We start from the raw sequence: 22,530 nt of genomic DNA on the forward strand, positions 1-22,530 counted from the left end.
CATAGTTTCTATTTAGTTTTCTTTCCTGTGACTGTTTTCTTTCATTTCCTCTGTGAGCCGGAGGAACGAAGCGATCCTCCTCCTCTCTTCCTTATTTGGAGGCTCAGCAGCTCCTTTGTCATCCGTCTCCTCCTGACCCTTCATTCCTCTCCTCCCTCGCTCCGCACGTCCATCTATCTTCTGCTTTCCCTTCTCTTCCTTATCACTCCATCCAATTTATCTTACACACTACATGACGTCATGCCTCTCTCTCACTCGTCGCCTCCCCCGCCCCATCTGTCACATTTCTCTCTCTCTCTGTCTCTCTCTCTCTCTCCTCTCTCTCTCTCCACCCTGCAGCATGTGTTTTTCATATTACATCCTCATAATGAGCAGATAAGGTTGAGTTAAAAACACATTCCGGACCTTTTTACTCGGTGTGCGTGCGTGCGTGTGTGTGCGCGTGTGTGTGTGTGTGTGTGCACATTCACCTTTTACATACGAGACATTCATTTCCTCCTTTGCATCTGCACGTCTGAGTGATTCGTGTGTTTGGTTATTGGAGGTAATTGTGCGTTTTTGCTTGCACAAGCAGCACAAAAAGTCATTTCTTCTGGTGTTTCTACACACACTTTGGGCCTGTGTCTACAAAGGAAAGCACGTAGTCAATCTCTCTCTCTCTCTCTCTCTGTCTCTCTGTCTCTCTGTCTCTCTGTCTCTCTCTCTCTGTGTGTGTGTGTGTTTCTCCTGCACATTCAGAAACACACACACACAGCAAAGAACATTACAGTGATTTGTGGATTGGCGGTTGTGGAGCATGCTTGCACAGACAGCTGCATCATGGGTAGAATTTCTTCAGCATCACAGTCGGGGTGGCTCATTACCCATGGACACACTCAGGGAGGAATGCTGCACTATGCATCCATATGTTATCATTACTGCTAGTAGGAGGAAGAACTGCACTTTCCTGCCCTTGTGATGTCACAGAGGTCAGACTTAGGGACCTTCTGATGTCAAGTGTCTAAATCAGTGTATTCATAATAGTGTTGCTGTTTGTGGTGGTCGTTATGGTAACATTAATAGTGTTATTGGTTTTGGTGGTATTAACAGTTGTGATGATAGTAAAAGAGTGAATCCATCATTGATCACGTTGCGTTTGAAGTCGCTGTTTTACAGGCAATTAAAGTGCACGCTGCATTTGTTCCCATTATTTTGGCCTTTCATTGAGTTCTGCTTCATTAAGCTGCTTCCTCTGCAGTCACAATGACTCCCGGCGCTGTGTGTGTGTGTGTGTGTGTGTGTGTGTGTGTGTGTGTGTGTGTGTGTGTGTGTGTGTGTGTGTGTGTGTGTGTGTGTGTGTGTGTGTGTGTGTGTGTGTGTGTGTGTGTGTGTGTGTGTGTGTGTGTGTGTGTGTGTGTGTGTGTGTGTGTGTGTGTGTGTGTAACCGGTGTCCAGTAACATAGTCTGACGCATCATTTGTTGCTTCTACACACTTGTTACCCGACACATGCTTAGGAAATGCTAATGGGAACTGGAGTTGATTACCGATTCATTTAAATGAGGTGGACGTCCATCGCTACCTCTGAGGTCACCGCTCGTCAAGGCAGGACGCAGCAGGAGAGGAACATCTGCTCCCACTTTCTGTGCCACTGTTGCTCCGTCATTCAAAGACTGAGCTCGACACCTGGAGCCAAGATGTCTGGGTCGCAGGTCTAGGCAGCAACCTGTTAAGTCTGAGTTACAACCTGGCCACCTTCAGGTTCTGTCCCTGGGACAGCACCCGGTGATGCCTTCACAGCTCCTGCAGGGGAAACTGCTGCCATCACCTGTAGGCTCGATACCTGAGTCACACGTCACGAGGCCCATGAGTGTGAAGGACGTGGCGGTTAAACGGTGAATCATAAACCAATTGACTAACCGCTCTTGTGTGACATTTGTCAACCGCTGTGTGTCAACAAAGGCGCGGAGCTTTGACGCGTTCAGTTTGGTCAGCAGCCAAACCCTCAGTACTTAAGTCTGATTGTGCACACTAATGTTTCTGAGGGGTGGGACGGAATTTTACACCACCACACACACCTTCATCCCGGCATGTGACGTGTGTGTGTGTGTGTGTGTGTGTGTGTGTCAGATTGCAGTTGCTCAACATGTTTGATTACTGTGTACTTTACGATATGTACCATTAAGTAGTTACATGTGTGACTCATTGGTTCAGTTCAACAAGAGAGGGAAACGTTCTTGATCTGTGTGTGTGTGTGTGTGTTGCATTCCTTAGCGTTGCCTGTGACTGGCTCTCCTGTTGGAGCTTGTTGAACAGTGACACACACGCCCATAGAGCTCATCTTCCTCCCTGCTCAGTCAGATGCTGCTCATGTTTAATGTTGTGTTGGCCGTTTGACTGAATGCTTACACACAGGCCAGGTGGAGTGTGAAGGAAGGGGACTCTACAGAAGGACGCTGTGTTTGACATGAGTATATGTCAGGTTCTTCATTGTTACTCATCAGGTTTTGCCTCATTCATCTGACCAATATGATACAAGAAAGCTGAAACGTGATGCAGCCGTTAACATGGAAGTGGAGAGAGGAATGTTCCTACGACACAAGCAGACAAACAGGGCTAGAACAGCGACCGAGAGTTTCATTTTTGGTCCAAGTGCCGGATCTTTGGGGCTTTCCACATGAAGCACAGTGGCACAGAACACCAAGGATCCATACAGCACATCCGTGTGTGTGTGAGAGCTGTGTTTGACCTTGTGACCCTGCAGTGTTTCAGCTTTGATGTTATCTCTGCGTGCTGATGCGTGCAGATACACAACTCTCATTATCACAGCAATGACTGGCATGTCAAGGAACTGGTGTGTGTGTGTGTTAGCAGAGACAGTGCATACCCACCCTACTGTTGTTGTTAGTGCAGTGACATCACCATTAGAGCTCTTTCTGTCTTCAGTTTGAAGCTGCTTCGGTGAATCGATGACAGTTTTCAACATGATGCCATATTTTTTTTTTTTCTTCTTGAAGTTCTTTGGTTAAAATAACAGCGTTCCAGGCGTTCCAGGCTTTTCCACTGGGACAAAATCAAGCTTTGTTCCTCACAGGTTCACACACACACACACACACACACACACACACACACACACACACACACACACACACACACACACACACACACACACACACACACACACACACACACACACACACACACACACACACACATTGATATGCTGTCTTTGCTTCAGGCACACAGGCGCAGAGACAAATTGAGCAAACAGGACGAACGCAATTATTGAGTGTTGAACAAAACAGTTTGATTTTGATTCGGTATAAAAAAAACTAAAAACAAACCCGGCATTGATGCACAGTTATAAATAAAAAGGTGAGAGAATAAACCCCTAAAGCACCGACGGACTCCTGCTGATCTGTAATCTTCAAATAGTTAGTTTGTCTTAATTCCAAAGACAGTTTGTTCTGTTTCTTCCTCCTGGTTGGATTTCAGTTGAATTTGTCTCAAAATCAGAGAACAAAACATGGATAATAAGTTTGTACATGTTTTACATTTTATATTGGTACTAAGCTAGTATTAGGCCCCGGTCCTTAGACTCTGGATCAAAGGGACTCCTGAAAACCCTTCAGACCTCCAGACGGCCTGTTGTTGTTGCATGAGTCTATTATTTACAGTATTATTATTGTTACACTTTGACACACAGCTGCTTTTACTTTGGTCTCCATTGGTAACCAGATGTGTCCCACCTGGTAAAGCAGATCATATCTTACACCTCTGCCATAAATATAACAACGCAACTCTTTGCTCTCCATTTTTGGCTCCTACAGTCCTCATTTCCTCCTCATCCTCACCCCCCCTCCCCTTTTCTCACCAAATTACCCAGCTGTCTTTGCAGGGCCGACAGGCACCCGTTAATTAGCCAATCTCACGCTCCGTTAGCCGGCCGAGGAGACAGAACGAGGGAGAGGAAGAATAAACCGGGAGATGGAGAGGGGTGGAGGGAGAGGGGAGGGGGGGGGGGAGAAGGTGGGAGTGAATGAGGGAAATGGGGAGAGCTAAACAGATTGTTAAAGTGAGCAAGAGTGGAGGAGAGTGAATAGAGGAAGCAATAAATGGAGGAAGAGTGGCTCGAGAACAGCATGCAAAGTTTCCGAGAGAGAGAGAGAGAGAGAGAGAGAGAGAGAAGGAGAGGGTGAGGGTGAGAGGGTGAGATGAGGAGAGGATGGCAGTGAATTCTAACAAAGAGAGAGCGGAAGTATGGGAACTGAAGAGCTGAGAAAGGGATGAAACCGGGATAGACAGGAAAAGTGTAAGAAGTGGAGTGTTTGAAGAGCAGCAGACGGGGATCAGAGAGACTCCATGACTCTCACTCCATTAGCTGGCCAACTGCTAATGGCTGCGGTGGAAGTAAACCCAGAAAATAAAGATTCAGACAGTCAGTGGAGGTCCAGACTGTTACATGGCCGCAGGACCTAATAGAGGCGATGTCACTCAGTCCAGTCTGTCCATCTGTCCGTCTCCCATCAGCCACCGTCCACATTTCATTCGTCAACGCCGCCGCTTCTTTTCAAGTGCTTGGCAGAAGTAAAATCAATGGCAAAAACTAACTGCAACTGGTAGTCGGAAACAACAGGAGAGGAGCCGGCAGAGGGCAATCAGGGAGGCAAACGGAGTGGAAGAGGAGATGGAAGGACGTAGGCTGACAGTTAAAAGCAAATTGAAAGCGGAGCGGATAGAGAGGAGCCATCGTCTTCACTCCATTACGTCCCCCAGTTAATGCGGGCGTAGGTGTGGCTTTAACAGAATCCTTGTACATTACGGTCATTTTGCAGACGCTTTTATCCAAAGCGACTTACATTACCACCCTTCGCAGAGGGGGGAGCAACTGAGGGTTCAGTGCATTGCTCAGGGGCACCTCGGCAAGGACTCAAACCGGCGACCACCGGTCCCTTAGCAGAGGCTCTACCCACTGAGCTACTGCCTGCCTTGTAAATGTTGAGTTTCAGTGAGATCAGAGTGTGTAAGGATGTAGTCCAGCTCCTCCAACGTTCAAAGGGCAAAGAGAAACCAACCTCCGATCCTTTAAACAGGAGGCTTCGTCTAAATCTGAGACCAAATCTAAGCGGTCGATTTTATGTTTTAGAACACAGACGAGTCTTTACATGATTGTGCAATTGTGAAATAAATTCAGCTGATTCCCTAGGGATTTGATCTTACAGGCTGAATGTGGGTGTGCAGCAGTGTGTTTCCTTCGGCCATTTAGTTTTGAACGTTAACACAGTTCATTGCACAGTGACGCAAATAAATTCTACAAACCTTCCAGTCAGCAACATGTTTGAAAGCCGTCTGTACCGTCCTTTGCCTCTGCCACCATCTAGTGGTGTCCTTGTGTTAACACAGGACAAGCAGTCTGAATGGTTGTCTATGGGCTAAAATATAATGTTTAAAACATGAATGGACTCTAAATCTGTCATGCAGCGCCTCCTCTGTGTCTATTTTTATGCTCCTTGGCCCACGACCCAGCTCTCCACAAAATGGCTTATAAATCTGTCAGTAAGCTTTTGAGTTATCTTGCATACACACACACACACCGACACACACACAGACACACCTCAGTGCAGCTGCTGTTGGATTGACTCTTGTGTTTTTGACTGAATTAATGCACACGACTTCGAACATGGACATTATTTTGCAGTAGAGTTTGGAGGAACTCTTCGGGTTCATTAGTATTGGACAGACAGATCTTTGTGCCAATATCTGTAGATTTCCAATCATTGCAACAAGATTGGTAATTATGTCTCCCACCCCCATTTTGATTAATAGCACACTGCAAACGGCTGAGAGATCATTTGGGTTGTCGGCTGAAACACAAACTCATTAATATTTTATGCTCCTTGCACCTACCAAGGATACACATTTGATGGAAAACGCTGGATCCTCATCACTTCACCAGGAGATCAGATCAGAAATGAGTCCAACATGTCAGCAAAAGGCAGCTGGAGATCAAAAATATTCACGTTGGTCCTGAGAAAGCTAAATGACTCAACAATCAGTCACCCAGAACCTGTAGAAACCCCTCAAAATGGACATTTGTTTATGTTCTTGAGGGATCAGCCTCTCTGCTCAGATGTATCCTTGGATGTGTGAAGCTAAGTGGTGTTTTTATAGTTTTTAGTATTCCATCCTACCAGTGTTGTCCTGCTTTATGGAGCAGAGAACGCACACATTGTTTCATTAGAAGCACTGCTGGTAATTGTCAATCTTTTGTGCGCGTGTGTTTCAAGCCGTATTACGCCTCGGATTCTCCTCAAGGGATTAATCCGGAGAAATCCAATCAGACCGTCTTCATTTCCACAGACAGCCATTTTAGTTTTATTAGCTCAGGCAGCAGCCAGATATTCTATTAGAGATGCAGTGTAGTTCTGCACTCTGCCATCCAATCACCAGAATGGTTCCCCTCCTCTCCACACTTACAACAGCTGCTTCGCCATCTAAAACCATGTTATGAGTAATGAACATGACTTCGCCTCTGTAGTTCCGACGGCCCGCGTTGTTTTGCCGCAACTTGCTGCCAAATCTGTCGGCTACGATTGCCAGAACCTCAACAGCTGATTGGCTGGCTGACGTCTCTCCTGGCCTACGGTGCTGCTGGCTGGGCTCAGGTTGGACTCAGGTTTAGCTCCGCTCCATTCATGGGGATTTGATCGTTGGTGCGACTTTACTTAACCCATCGCAGACCACAGCGTTATGACGAGACGAGATTGTTCTTTCTTCCTTTCAGCAACAGGATTGGTTAGTTTAGTGTAAATTGATTTCTTAAAAGCTAAACAAACAACCTTTCTTTTATTTTCCTCCAGTCCACTGAAATATAAAAAAATTGCCTGGGTTTTTAAGATTTTTCTTTAAAGATTGTATTCATTGGTGGAGTGGATGTAAGATCTCAATCTGATTTCCTCTCATTTCTCGGCACACACTCCTGTAGATGGATCTCATGGATCCCAGCTGTAATAATGCAGCAAGCAACGAAAAATCCATTATTTAATTTAATTAAACGTTCTTCTGCTTACACTCAAAACAAAACAGTAGAGACATCTGTTCTGTAGTGTGTTGGCCAGCGTCGTATGTGGCCTTGATAACAGCTGGCACATGGACTCAACACTTCAGAAGATCCTGCTGTAATGTGGAGCAGGCAGACGTTCGTGTGTGTGTGTGTGTGTGTGTGGATGTTTCCTTCTGTAAATGCTGCTTTCAGGTCCATCCTAAAGGTGTTCACTTGCTTTGCCATCTTGGTGCTATGAAGCTGTTTTTTTTGGTTCTCTGGTATCAGCGTCTCCATTCACAGATAATAACCGACCTGTTCCATCCCTTCCTCCCACACCGACCTGCACCGTTAGGACTCGTCATGGTGATGTTCAGATCTTTAGTCTGCTTTAGACTATTCTTAGAGGTGGAGGGACACTGTGTGCACAGATGGCTTTGTCTCGTGTCTTTGGTGCACAGGTAAAGCAAAACTACAAAACCTGAACCCATTTGCTTGAACTTCAAAAAGGACCCAAAAAAAACTGCCACCTAGCTGGAATTATTTTTGCAATTTTATAACAAAGTGAGAGAAAAAAAGGAAGACGCTTCAGCACAGAAGGCAGAGTTACCATCAGTACACCGGTCCGCTCGGATAATTAGGTGGCAGAAACGTCTGCTTATGTTCAAACTTGGAACACAGGATGTACAGATGTAAAGCATTTAGGCTGCAGTATAAACAGCTTTACCTACAGAACAACCCAGTCCCTCAGTAAGATCCATGTGGTATCCCAGGACCCCGAGAGCAACTAGGGCACCAGGGGATAGCAGTAGAGATCCAGTCCCAGCTTCCATTAGAAGAATGTGAGCTGCTAGATGTAGTCGATCTCTGATTGGGACCAGACCTCATCACGACTAATCAGGCTTTACAACAAACTGTAACATCAAACCAATCCACCAGGTGAAGACGTCAGCCCGTCATGTCTATTTGTCTGGATCCAGAGAGTGAAACATGGGACTAGAATGCTTGGTATAAGATCAGATCCAGATCAACCCTAGCTCTGAAATTCTCTCCCTCTAGATTCTGTTGTTCTGAGGAGTTCATGTTCAGGTCCAATCCCCTCCATGTTTTTTCAGATTGTGGCCTTTGAATCCCTCAGGAATCTTTACGGTCTTGGCAAACAGCAGACTTGCCCTCCTGCCTCCTTAGGGTCAGTCGGTCTGTTAGATCCCACATGCAAAGCAAATGTGAAAGTGGAGTTTGTGCTGCCTGCACCTGTTTGAGTGGCAGGAGCTGTGAGCACATGCAGGCTCCCCGGCAGTGCAAACAGAGGCCACGACTCGTCAAGTGGCTGATGGGCGGGATGTCAGCCAGTTCATATAGGGGCTGGAGATGTCTGTATAGGGAGGGGGGGGGGGGCAGCGAGCATTCAGCAGGGTAACAGCTGTGGGGAGGGAGCTGCTCGCGTCACGTCCTCCTACTGAGCCTCTGCTGATCCTGAGACACAGCTTGGAGAACGCTCACACCGCCGACTGGCTCGCCGTGCCGATTTCCTTGCGCTAAACCAAATAATCTTCCCAGCCGCTCAAGTATTTTGAATCGCCCCCTCCCTCCCTCCCTGGTTTTCTGTCCTGCTTCCCTCCAAGAACAAAGGAAGTAGCGGATGGAGGCTAGCTGGGCGCAGGCAGAGGCTCTCTAATTATAGCTGCGTCGGTGTCGTCACTGCTGGAAGCAACCTGAGTTCACGCGTCAATCCAGAGGAATTATGCAAAATGTGTCTTTGATCATCGACGCTGCTGTCAGACGCTAATCTGCCGTCATCTGAGAGGCAGAGGATGTGTGTGTGAATATGTGTGTGTGTGTGTGTTTGACTGAGAGCCAGGCTGTTTAAAAATAATACCATTATGTAACAATACAGAGTCACGGGCAGTATAAAGTCTGTCCTTACACTCCAACCATTCTGCTATAGTAAATGTATTGTGTGTGTGTGTGTGTGTGTGTGTGTGTGTGTGTGTGTGTGTGTGTGTGTGTGAGAATCATTATGTGGTTCATTAGGATCTATTTCAGATCATGGGGTGTTTGAGTCAGCAGACAGTGAAGATGACATCATCATGCATTTAAAGTTTAAAGCAACGATATAGGAAAAACTGCAGATTACTTAATGTATATTTGACTTTCAATGACGCCAGAACTTCATGCTTAATTTCCTTTAGATAAATTAAAACTTAAAGTGTAAAAGAATAAGGCTCAGCCAGCAGCTCAGCCTGACTCCCAGTGAGGGACTCAGACACACTAATTGAGAGACATCAGAGGACGTCCTGGTGTCCAGTTCTGTCCAGACTGCAGGATCAGACCACAAGTGTGTGTGTGTGTGTGTGTGTGTGTGTGTGGTGATCAGTTAGGCTCATCCTCTGGGGAACAAGTATGAATGTGCTTGAAGTCAATAAATATTAAATGTTAAATCCTTGCTGGTGCCACCGTCGTCACATCTATGAGCTCTGCTGCTGCTGATCCTAATGAGGTGGCACTTGGATAAAGCCATTAGGGAAAGAGACTCACTGCTCCTCTCCTCCTCTTCATCATCCACCTCTCTCTCTCTCTCTTTCTCTCTCTCTCCTCCCTCTCCGTCTCCATCTCGCCATTTAACATTTCATTGTTTTTCCATCATCATTTGACTTAAGTTTCTCTATCTGCATCCTCCTCTGTTTGTCTCCGAAATGACACGGGATGACTAAGTGTGTGTGTGTGTGTGTGTGTGCGTGCGTGCGTGCGTGCGTGTGTGTGTGCTTGTGTGTGTGTGTCTGTGTAGGAGGAACAGCAGTGCTAATAGTCCCTCTCTCTCTGACAGACTAATGACTAGTTACTGCGTTCTCTCTGTCTCTCTCTCTCTCTCTCTCTCTCTCGCTCGCTCGCTCTCTCTGTTGCCCTCGGTGACTCACTCTCGCTCGCCCCGTTTCCAATCGAGATCACGTCCGTTATCACTCATTCTGTCTCGTACATGTTTTCTTTCCCCGGTCGTCATCAGCACTTTCATGTCACTTGTCCGTCTCTCTCGTGTTTGTCTTCCCGGTTGGCGTGTGCGTGTGTGCGTGTGTGCGTGTGTGCGTGTGTGCGTGTGTGCGTGTGTGTGTGTGTGTGTGTGTGTGTGTGGCAGGACAATCACAAATGTCATAAGTCACCATTACAATTAACCCATTTAACTTTAAAAGTGAAATTAGACATGAATAATAAAGACACACACTCAGTGACATTTGTTGTGTAGAACATCATCTCATGTCGTTTGAATACTGATGAGTGTGATCAAACCTTTACAGACGTGCAGCAACAAGCCTCCAAACAGACGGACTGACTCGTCTTTGACTCGAGCTGCATTAGATTCAAACCGGTTCCGTCTTGCCGGTCCTGATCCCCTGTCTGCTTCTCTCTCCAGACCACCTGGCCTACGAGGTGCAGTGGTTCTTCACCCGGCTGCGCGGTGGAAGCTCCGTCACCCGGCTGGCCAGCGTCGACCGCTTTGGCGTCGTGAAGAAAGAATTCCGCAACTCCTCCAGTGAAATTTCATTAGAACGCAAAGACGCAAACAACTACATGCTGCAGGTCCACGCCACCCAGGACAGGTGAGTGTGTGTGTGTGTGTGTGTGTGTGTGTGTGTGTGAGTGTGTGTGTCGCTCCATCTATCCTGTGTCCCATGCGGTGCTATGGGTCCCTCAGTGTGTGATGGTGTGTGTGTCTGTGTGTTTGGCAGTGACAGTGGCGAGTATCACTGCACTGCCACGCCCTGGTACCTGTCGGCCTCCACGGGAGCCTGGACCCAGGCTGCAGAGCTGACCTCTAACAGAGTCTTCCTCACCGTCCGCTTTGCTGGTAAGGACCTCGGTGTGTGTGTGTGTGTGTGTGTGTGTGTGTGTGTGTGTGTGTGTGTGTGTGTGTGTGTGTGTGTGTGTGTGTGTGTGTGTGTGTGTGTGTGTGTGTGTGTGTGTGTGTGTGTGTGTGTGTGTGTGTGTGTGTGTGTGTGTGAGACACTTGAAGCGGACGTTTACATTTTGACAGTGAATTCCACCTTTTTGCGTGTCTTCTTGTGCGTCACGTCCTGTTTTTGTCACCAAGTCCAAGGTCCCCTGACAAGGAAAACACACCTTACACACACACACACACACACACACACACACACACTCACAGCTGAATGTTCTATAGATTCTATGTGTTTGTGGTTTGTATCCGGGGATGTGTGGTTCAGCTTCAGTCATACATGTACAGAATTGTGTTCCATCCATGTTTACACTCTCAATGTTTCACTTTACCTGCTGGACAAAAGAAGGAAAGTCTGAAGTTCAGACGCCGCAAACACATTAAGACCATAAAAGTACAAAATGCAGGATCATTAACCATCGTCTCTCTCTCTCCCTCCCCCTCTCCCCCTCCCTCCCCACAGTTTGGGACTCTCTAAAGTTGCCTCTACTGTACGGTGCTTCCGCCTCTCTAGGTAACCAAACACACAAACACACACTGTCTATCTAGTGCCCTGATATCTGTGTATGTTTGTGTTCTCAGGTGTTTACCGATCGTCTTGTTGCCATTTCTATTGAACTTCTGTCCAGGACTGTTCTGGTAATGCCAGTATGAGTTGTGTATGATTGCTCCATTAACTGTGTTGTGTGTCTCCAGGTGTGGGTCTCTTCTCTCTGGTTCTGGGTTTGGTCTGCGCCCAGTGCTGCTGCCGTAACGCCACACACACTCCACGCTCACGCAACAAACTCATGGACCTGGAGATGGACTGACAAACAGTTTCCCCCGCACACACACACTGCAGCGCCCACAGGAAACACAACACGCTCAACAAACACACACCCATAGACGATTTCTGGGAAACCCAACTGTTTCCTGCCGACAGGCGCTGGGACTGAGTCGATAGAAGCCCCATGGACCAATCGCAGTGCTTGTTACGTGGTGCTCTGGACTTTTCAAACAGACTTTGACACGCACCAACAGGAAAACCAGACTTTTATATCCAAGATCCAATCAAATCTGTGGCGCTTCCAGTGACTTTATGCAGACGTATTCTTTCTATGGCTCCCATCTGATGTGCAGGGGACTCATGAGGCCATCGCCCTACCTGACGCTCTGAATAATCCAGGATTTCGGAGGATCGGGAGGTTTCACTGCCACTCTAGAGGAAAGAAAGGACCACAACCCAGATTTGCTGCCAGGAGAACAACTGAAGCGTTGAGGCCGGACGACGCTGCCCAGCTGCCAACCTGCGACTCTAATGGGACCTGAACCAGGAGCTACATGATGGCCCAGGAGCCACATGATGGCCCAGGAGCCACGCGGTGACCCCGTCACTCCCTGAATCCCTGTAGACCAGCACTTCTTGTTGGATCTTCTCAATTTAGGGAGCACACAAAGAGGTGACTGTGGTGGCAAATGTAGTATTTCCTGTTAAAAGAACACGGAGTCTCTTGACAGACGCAGACATCGAGCCGAACTCTAAGTCATCCCGTGGCCGTGTTCTCATTGGCCGCAGACCTCGCCTGAGAGTGCTGACGCGCTTTCCTCACGAGCCGTATTGCACTACAACTACCAACCCAGAGTATTCCTACCCAACGCAACGGACATCATTTACCTTTATGCTCAAGTCTAGTTTTTTGAATATGAGAGATTTTAAAATATGAGAGACATTTTTAAGCTTTACAAGGAGATATGCAGTTTGTGTGTTTGTGTGTGAGACGTTTCGTGGTGCCAATATTTGAACTGGCGGAGGCGTGCTTGGCTCATTCTGCCACATCAACACTTGAACAGCCACTAAAGTGTGGCAACATGGAGCGCTCCTCTTTTATAAATATTCGGAAATGTATTCAGCTGTTTGGGTTTTTTTTGCCCGAGTCCAGTGTGTGTTTCGTACAGTGTGTGAGTGCTGTGTTACAGTATGTGAGACAGACAAATGGCTGCATGTACTGTTTCCTCTTGGCAGAATGATGTCAGTCATGAGCAGCAGAAGCCTCGTCTGGGCTTGTGTGAGCAGATCTGAACCGCTAGGCTGGACTTCCACTAATCACCAAAAACTCCCATCATGCATTCAAACCGTGAGAGAGAATGTTGATTAATCATGCTAAGTGGGCTGAGGCTCCGCTCACACAGTTTACTGCCCCCTCTGTGCTCGTCAGCAGGAGACATGAAGCTGCTCGGCCACATTTGCACATCGGATTAAAATTCGCTCTTTATCCAGATTTGTAGTAGTAAAACCTATGAATGCAGTTATTTTGAATCAGAAGTTGTCCTGACATTAGATGTCTGATGGTAAATGATCCTTAGAGTCAAACTCCTGCCATTGTATGAAATTAAAGGATTTTCAAGAAAATTCCGCCCAAACCAGGTCCCTCACATCGTACTTCAGGCAATATTTGGTGTTTCAATGTTTGAAAGGTTCAGAACACACATGTTCACTGTTGCTTCAGTGTTTTCCTGTGATACTTTACCCTGAAACATCTGCAGCCTTTCATTGATTGCAATCTTTCAGTAACTTCCGGGTGCCTTCTCACATCAGTTCGCTGCTTCCCAACGTCGCCCCGCAACGTGACGTAGCTGAGGAAAGGTTGTGCCGGTGCAATGTCACTGACCTGGTTTGGAAGCAAGTTCACAAAAGGAATCGGAACAGTTTGTTAAAATGTTGCAGTATCACTTTAAATAAAACGACCAAGCAGCTCCAAGTGTGTTTCTGCTGCTGTCCAGTGGTTGAAGTTCTGAGTATCGAAACATAAACGGTGAGATTTCGCTCCAAACCCAGACTGAGTTTCCTAATGCGCTGATTTGAAGCTGAAGCTGTGTTTGAGTTTCCTCATTGTAACTTTCTTAGCAATATCAAATTCTGATCTATGGACCCAAAACACAGAACAGATCAGAAAACCTTCAGATTCATGCTGATGGACCACACGTTTGGCAAATTTGGGCCAAAATGATCCGCTACAAGCCACATTGATAGCTACACAGTGTGGGTGTGTGTGTGTGTGTGTGAGAAACATGTCTTGGCAGTAAGCAATGACCTGACACTTCAGACACACTCCGCAGGTGTATAGATGTGTGTGATTGGTTGTATTTTGCTGTTAATTAACACTGCAGTATTTCCACATGGAGTTCAACACACACACACACACACACACACACACACACACACACACACACACACACACACACACACAGTAGCATTGATACCACTCGACATGTCAGCTCATGTCTCCCTGATGTCTTCTCATTGAGTTAATTTGTTGTGCTGAGTGATGAATCCCCATGATGTTTTTTAAATAAATAGATTTGTAAGATGTTTTCATTTTGTATTTCATCGTCTCTGGTTGTTATGGTGACGGGGGAACGGCGACGCTTTTCTGGAATGTTCATTAATGCTTAACACACCAGACGCTCCCAGTCAAGTTTTTAAGTTTAGGACACTTGTGGGCTTGTTGTGTTATTGCTCCAATTAGCAGCTCAAACATGAAGCAAAGCAGCATTTCACAGCCTGTTTTCACTCAGTGTGTTTACTCAAGTTCAGGCCAGACTTTGTTCCATCTAACACTTAATTAATTTGCGGCGACTCGGGACCAAGGTTGGGTCAGCCGTGTGTGTGTGTGTGTGTGTGTGTGTGTGTGTGTGTGTGTGTGTGTGTGTGTGTGTGTGTGTGTGTGTGTGTGTGTGTGTGTGTGTGTGTGTGTGTGTGTGTGTGTGTGTGTGTGTGTGTGTGTGTGTGTGTGTGTGTGTGTGTGTGTGTGTGTGGCGTCGGAGCAGAATCTGAACGTTTCTCGTTTTTTTCCCCGGTTGTGTCCAAACGTGTCTTCAGATGTGTGATGTTTGTTTTGAGGGCGTTCTGCTGAATGCGGCTCAGTTACGTTTCTCTTCCGTCTCCGCTCAGAGCATCAATCAGCCTTTTTTTCTGCGCTCGCAAACATCTGAAAAACAGCTTCAAACAACGCTGCGCAGAAAAACGTTTTATAATTCAACATGGGGCTGCGTCTCTTCCTCCTGCGTCTCCTCTTTTTCTTCTGCGTCTCCCACCCTCTTGTTTAGTCTTGGGTCATTCCTGTCTCATTCGTCCCTCAGTTTCTCTTCCACTTAATCTCCCTCGGTTTGCTCCAATGTCTCCTATGTTTCTCACCCTATCTCCTCATCTCTCTCACTCTCACTTTCTATCTCTCTGTCACTCTCTTCTCTCTCTCTCTCTCTCTCTCTCTCTGTCACTCTCTTCTCTCTCTCTCTTGATTAGAGATGCTGGTGAGATGTCTGGCTGAAACCTTTATGCCTCCCTTGGGTTTGGATTTTACTGTGTTCTCTCCATTCAAACCCTCCATCTCCTGTTTGTCTGTTGTTCCTCTAACTTGTTCGCTCTCACACTCCCTCTCTCTCTCTCTCTCTCAGGGTCCATTTGACCCAGTTTTCCTACACTTATTGCTCTCATGGACCGATGGATCATTTTGCTAATGTGGTCCTGTCAAAGCTTAAACCGCTGACTTTCTATCCGACTCAGCGGTCTCCGTCCACACTGGCGGCCTGCTGTGTTAGAGGCACATTCAGTCTACAGGTCTACTGGTCTGCACTGGTTTAACATTTTTCCTAATCTGAAGCCTAAATGGAGAGAACAGAGACACTGGCAGTGCGTTGATGCAGCACTCATGAATTTCCCACTTCAGTTCACGCTCGGAAATCAGGTTTTCTCCTTCAGTGACCGTTACGCATCACATTACATCACGGTCATTTAGCAGACGCTTTTATCCAAAGCGACTTACAATAAGTGTGTTCAACAAAGGTAGATAAAAGAACTTCAGGTCATCACGTGATCAGAGGTGACGGGGAGTCCGATCAGATCTACCTGCGTATGGGGGGACCTACTGAGGCACAGACCTGAGACTCCAGGCCTTACAGCACTGATTGCTGGTGCACCTGACGCAGGTCCCACGTGGTTTGTAGGAAGCAAGTGAAGCTGTTAGACTCGTTTTGTTGGCAGTCGTTGGTTTCCAGGGGGTTTGAGCAGATGTTTGCTGCTGTAACCGGGCGCCCCAGGGCTCCTACCCGTCCTGACACTAACACTCTGAACACCCGTTTAAACCCAAGCAAAGCCTTAAATCATTGATGCAGTTTCAGATGTATCAGTGTACTGAGTCATATATCACAGAGTCTCAGAAGAGTCACAGTGGAGCGAACATGCTCGGCAGTAGCAGGTCTTTAGCTTTTGTATACCAAAGTAAGACTTGTGCTTCATTAATTCCTCTCATGCGGGTGCGGAACGCAGCTGTGTGACAGCTGTTTGCTGACTGCAGGCTTTAATCTTTGTGGTGCGTTCAAGTGATGCAACAGTCAGATTTCCTTGGAGCTGGCTCTGCGTCTCCCCGGCGTTGGAAAAACTGAAATCGCAGCATAAACCCTTTTATATTTCATCATTTCCAGGCTGTCTGCTCCTGTAAGCACCCAGAGTTTCATTCATACTCTGTAATGAGCCTCTGGATGCTGTGCAGAGCGTTTTGTCCAGGCCGGGCCGGTCCAAGGGTCTGGATGTGGTCGAGTCCCTCATCATCTGCAGGTGGTTCGCTGCAATTAACTTCCAGCTTGGCAGCATGTAGAGCTTCGTCCTCACGCCAGCTCTCATCCTCATCTTCACGCTGTGCTCCTCTGATTGGTTCACCGGTCACCAGCACTCAGCTCCTCCGCGCTGCAGGAGCTCCAGCTCATGTGGCGAAATGTGACACCACAGAATCCGTGTTTGGCTTTTATCAACTCATTTCCAGGAGAACTTAACACACAACCAACTGTATCATGTTTCTGTTTTACTGGCCAGATTTGTGTGTGTGTGTTGACCCTTATAACACAAGTGTGAGACAAAGGGGCCCCGAAGAAGACAGAGTCCTCACTCAGGGGCCAGGAAAGTAAATCAAGCTTATAAAAACAGCAGCAGACCATCCAGTGGTGAGAGGAAGCTGAGACCAGGTGAAAGAAATCCCACCAAATAACAAATAACAGCTGACAGCTCAGACCATGAGATGTGGTACAAGTATTCATGGTCCCCAGAGGATGAATCATGGCGTCTTAACCTGTCCAGGGTGTTCTTGACCTCTGCCCCAATGCCTGCTGGGATAAGCCCCTCCCCCTTCACATCCCTGAACGCTACACGAGGGCATAGAGACGAGAGGATGAATCACGGAAGGATGAGAAACAAATGCCTGTCAAGATTCTTGTTTGATCAGTTTTCATTTTGAAGGAGGTCGGCGATGGCGAGACACAAGGTCACAATGAGGACTTGATTGTAAAAAAAAAAAAAGAAAAAAATACGAGCACATTGCTGCGGTCGTTGAAAATCTCTGGGCTCTGCTTTTATTGAGGCGGCAGCAACCAAATATTGGACTGGGAGACCAGGGAGAGTGTTAACGGAGCCCCCAGAGTAAATGTTAGGGTGTGTGTGTGTGAGAGAGCGTGTGTGTGTGTGTGTGTGTGTGTGTGTGCGCGCGCTAAGGAATGCAGCGATGACTCCTCAACACCTTCCCCTCTCCATGGAAACTATGTCAATACATGGGTGCTGGATGGAGGGGGTGGGGGGGGGATTGTGGAATAGACGGTGGATGGCTGTGTGTGTGTGTGTGAGTGTGAGATTTATTATTAGGTAGGAGATATTTGACCTTACTACTCCATATATCTCTTTCTCCCCCTTTCTCTCTCTCTCGCTCTCACCCCCCCCAAACACATTCAGGATAGCGAGAATGCCGGCAAAAGAAAGGCGGTTAGACTAAACTCAGGCTGATGTTGTCTTCTGATTACCGGCCTGAGCCGCTCCACTCACTGTGATCCACCTGGAAGAGGCACTGATGAAGATAATGATGATGATAATGAAGATGCAGTTTGCCCTTAACCCTTTGCTAATGACGACATATTCTTTATCCATTCTTATATAAAACTGAAGATTTGTAAGCAAGCAGGACCGACTGTTTGCGGAACAAAATACATTTATGTTTTAAAGTAATTTTCTCTTCATGACAAGAGTGGTTTTGGGATCGTTCCCATGCTAGCGACCCCCACTGATGAGTCAGAGTATCTGCATTGGTGTGTGTGTGTGTGTGTGTGTGTGTGTGTGTGTGTGTGTGTGTGTGTGTGTGTGTGTTGACCCAAGCAGACACACACACACACACTCTGCTGGAGTGCCCACAGCCTAATCCTCCAGCAGGTCCTGTCCTTTGTCCTTGTATGGTGCTGGATCTTCAGTGTGGCATCGCTCCAAATGCTCAGCACTCATATCCAGCCGTGTGTGTGTGTGTGTGTGTGTGTGTGTGTGTGTGTGTGTGTGTGTGTGTGTGTGTGTGTGTGTGTGTGTGTGTGTGTGTGTGTGTGTGTGTGTGTGTGTGTGTGTGTGTGTGTGTGTGTGTGTGAGTGAGTGACCACACTGTCTCATGCCACCTACTGTCCAAAGCCTTCAGAATATTCTGCTCACATCAGCCTCTGAACAGTAAATACTATTAAATAATGTCTAAGTTTGCTTTCAGTGTGTAAATACTACAGGAGATGCTGTTCATCTTCGCTCTACTGCTCAGCTTCACGTTCAGATGATACAAAATACTGCTCACATCAGCTTTTGAAGTGTAAATGGGAAGAGAAAACATCATTCACCTCTGCTTTCAAATGTTTAATACTACAGAATAAACTGATCACAGCAAATCCTCACATCAGCCTTTAAATGGTACACATGCACATGATGCATAAGATAATGTTAATGAGATGGAGACACACACACACACACGCACACACACACACTTCACCTCCTCCTGCTCATGTCAGTCTGAACAGTGAACCTCCACTTTCAAATTCAAAATCTGACTGATAATATCAAATATTGCTCCTCTCAGCATTCAGAAGGTAAATACTGTATAAGAAGTATAACATCAAATACATCAAGCTTATATAACAGATTATTATTATGCTAACATGATAATTACTTCATGAATGTAATTGTTAATTTATTCCTAGGATTAATGAATCTCTTTGATCTGCAGGCGCTTTCTACACTTCAATTTTGTCTATTGACGATTTCCAATAAATCTTTAGTTCATTCCTGATCTATCACACTTCTAAAACAGTGTCACTACACACACCCACCCACACACACACACACACACATGCCTCGCATCAAAGCAGACAAGCACCCGAGTGGAAGTAATGCAGATTCAAATGTACGTACATTGATGTGTCATTGGAAATGGATTCATCACAGACAAACGTTAACAATCCTTAGAGAATACTGATTGATGACCACACACTAATCTATGGTCGTCAATCCAATATGGTGGTCCGAGATCGCAGCAGAAGACACATTGACCAAATGTGATCAGACGTTTAAGCTGAAAATCTCCCAGTTTGACTGCAGCGATGTCTCTAAACCAGCACAGATGAGTGAAATGGGGTTTTCTGTCATTGCACAACGCTGCAGGCGTTCATCATCAGGCATCAACCTGACATGATGGAGCCTGACACATTAGACCCATCTCACACACACACTGGGACATATTCAGGGTTTCAACTCAAGTATGAAAACTTTTCCACGACTTTTCTGTAACCACCTGACACATTCTCATGACTGTATTTATTTCCACAGGAGAGAGAGAGAGAGAGAGAGAGAGAGAGAGAGAGAGAGAGACAGACGGACAGACGGAGAGAGAGAGAGAGAGACACACATACACACACACACACAGAGACACAGAGACACAGAGAGTGAGTAAGAGAAAATGAGAGAGAGAGACAGACAGACAGACAGACACAGAGAGTGAGACAGAGACAGAGAGACCTGATGGAGCTTCTTGGGGCTTCTGGGGGGGGTTTGAGCTTCAAAGTGGACCCAAGCCACCGTACACACACACACACACACACACACACACACACACACACACACACACACTCTTCCACATCAACCCTTTCTCCAGCCATGCAGCCTCAGTTTGCAGTCTCTGTATCACCCAACATTACCCCGTGTCACTTCCTGTCATTATCTCCCTGCTCGTCTTCCTCTGCCTGTGATGAAGGCTCTGTACAGGCTCATATCCAGCCTGGGGCCAACTCACATTAACCTCTTTTCCACAGGCGTCCAGCGAGAGTTTGACCTACTCTGACATAATGAAGGCAGAGGTGTCTGGGGTGCCACCGAGCCCCCATTCATTTCCCTCATAATGTGTTTGAAATGATCCCCAGCATTCCTAACTATGTGCCTTTGAGCAATCAATCAGTAGAGCAATAATGTGTGTGATGTATTAAAGCTTCCACCAAGACCTTTAACTGTATTAATGTAATAATAACCAATTGTTGATACGTTTAATCTGCGTTTGGTTTCTATTTAAATCTATCAAGTAGCTCTAGCGCCACCTATTGGCCAAATAACATCAAAGTGTTAGTAGGGACTGAACACACATGTTAGATATGTTACACAGTCTGCTCATATTCCACAGGCATTAGCATTGGTCTGAAACTTTGACCTTGCCCCGTGACCTTGATCTTTTGACTGATTTTACTGGCCGTAACCCCTAGCAACCTGCCCAATTTTACCTGAATCAGACCCCAGTTGTGCGAGTTAACGCTGTGAAAGACAGATGGCAAGAAATTTGATGAAAATCTGTCGTGTGTTTGTTGTAATTCTTCGCTGAATAGCAGACAAACCGAAGCACAAACACAATTTGCACATTTTATTGATAGAGTTTACGTCGTTAAATGAAGCATAAACATTGTCCACTTCTGCAAGGGTTCCGTCTTCTTCTTCTGGACTGTCCACCGCGTTTTGTCGAATCTTAAAAATGGTCCAACCAAGCATTTGGGTCTTTTTGGCCCCGCCCCCTCAGTGTAAAAGTCAAACTGTGCCTCAGGCTGTAAGATACCACGACCTCTTTCCTCCCCAGTGAGATTCGCACTCTCGTCTCTGCTGCTGCCTTGCTCCGTTCTCTTGGGTCACTTCATGCCGCGCTGAGTGAAAACGCCTCGGGCTGTATTTATATAAGAGAAGAAGTATTTTCATCTCCCAGCATGAAGCTCGCTGTGTTTACGGCTTCATTCATTCCCACACATACTCACTCCATGTTGCTGCCATGATTCCACTACTGAGCCAAGTGTGATTGTCTTTTATCCCCATTCACTCACACACGCACACGCACACACACACACACACACACACACACACACACACACACACACACACCTCCCCAAACTCTTTCCTGTTACCCTCCAGAATCCTAAATCTCTACAAAGCCTCCCTCCTTTCACAAAACGGCTTCCTTTTGTTGTGATGAAGACGAGTTGAGCGCCTCATCTTGCTTTAAACAGAAACCACGAAAAATTCATCATGCCCGTTCCTCAAATTTGTTCATATTTCTCACAAACCAAATGCTTCAGTGTCTCAGTGTACTCACACCTCCACAGTTCCTTTAGGAGAAGCAAGGAATCAAACCAGGAACCCCCTGAGCTGTAGACGACCGCTCTACCGCCACAAGCGATGTAAATGACTGCCTGTTTTCACTCATTGTGCTCAACGGCACTGGATCAAGTCACATAAAACACAACTAACACAACTGTAAAAATGCCCTACGCAGGGGTCTCCAACCTTTTTGCCTCGGAGAGCTACTTCGACAAAATAAAAGTGTCCGAGAGCTACTCATGTTTTATATTATTCGTAGTTCCCATCTCATCTGTGCTTCACATGCATTCAGTCTGTTCTGATGTTAGTGAGATGACAGAGAGTGTGGTAGTGTTTTCCGAGGAATTAAAATACTGTTGGAATGTTCTTGGAGCACGTTCTCTATCCTCTGAGTGTTTTCCTGTTTGGAAGAACATACACTGGCTTGAGAGCCTGGGTGGAGCTTCTTTTTTCTTCCAACTGAACTGTTGAATGCACAGTTTCTTATGTCTGTGAAGGTTTTTTGTGGACCTCGCGTTCGCTAACGACACATGACGCCCTGCTGGCAGCCGGAAAACCCCGCGAAAAGTTGCCGTGGACTTTGGTGAAGTGGCGCTCCACAGCTGCGTCCGCACCGCAAATGAGACACGCACACACTTGCCATTCACATTCGCAATTTGTTGCCTTTTATCGGGGCTGTTTTCGCGACGCGCTTGCTGGCTGGATGTTATGGTTTCACAACCAAACCTGACAGCAGCGTCATTTGTTGAACTGTCAGCTGATTGGCTTATAATCGTTTTGTGACAAAGGAGGCGGGATTTGAATTTGATTGGATAGAAATTTAAAAAGCTATACCAAGTGACGATGTGTTGTTAAATGTACGTATTCTTTTAACCTTTCGGCGAGCAACTCGGAAAGGCTTTGCAAGCGACTGGTAGCTCCCGAGCGACGTGTTGGTGACCCCATGCCCTAAAGAAATCTGGGAAAACAGATTTTGTAAAGTAACCCTAACCCTAACCCTAACCATAGCAACCTTACAATGTTGCAAAACCCACACACTTTTAGATTGCTGAGGATTCTGACTGACTTTGGGACCAAAAACACGATATTGACTTCATTCATCTTCTCCATGGTGC

The 22,530-nt window shown here is 46.5% G+C and overlaps 1 protein-coding gene across 1 annotated transcript in view; it reads left to right on the forward strand.

Annotated features, from left to right (window-relative positions):
• The window catches only part of ptgfrnb (prostaglandin F2 receptor inhibitor b), a 37,480-nt gene extending 25,048 nt beyond the window's left edge, over window positions 1–12,432 (forward strand). Inside the window, exons 12-15 of the mRNA XM_076165891.1 lie at window positions 10,429–10,615; window positions 10,745–10,863; window positions 11,432–11,482; window positions 11,665–12,432. Coding sequence (XP_076022006.1) covers window positions 10,429–10,615; window positions 10,745–10,863; window positions 11,432–11,482; window positions 11,665–11,777 — 470 coding nt within the window. The 3' untranslated portion in view covers window positions 11,778–12,432. The remainder of the gene's footprint in view (window positions 1–10,428; window positions 10,616–10,744; window positions 10,864–11,431; window positions 11,483–11,664) is intronic.
• Window positions 12,433–22,530: the final 10,098 nt, after the last annotated feature.

The sequence above is a fragment of the Genypterus blacodes genome, unplaced genomic scaffold (assembly GCF_046128005.1).
Source record: "Genypterus blacodes isolate CSIRO-AG114 ecotype Tasmania unplaced genomic scaffold, CSIRO-AGI_Gbla_v1 ptg000152l_1, whole genome shotgun sequence".
NCBI lineage: Eukaryota > Metazoa > Chordata > Actinopteri > Ophidiiformes > Ophidiidae > Genypterus > Genypterus blacodes.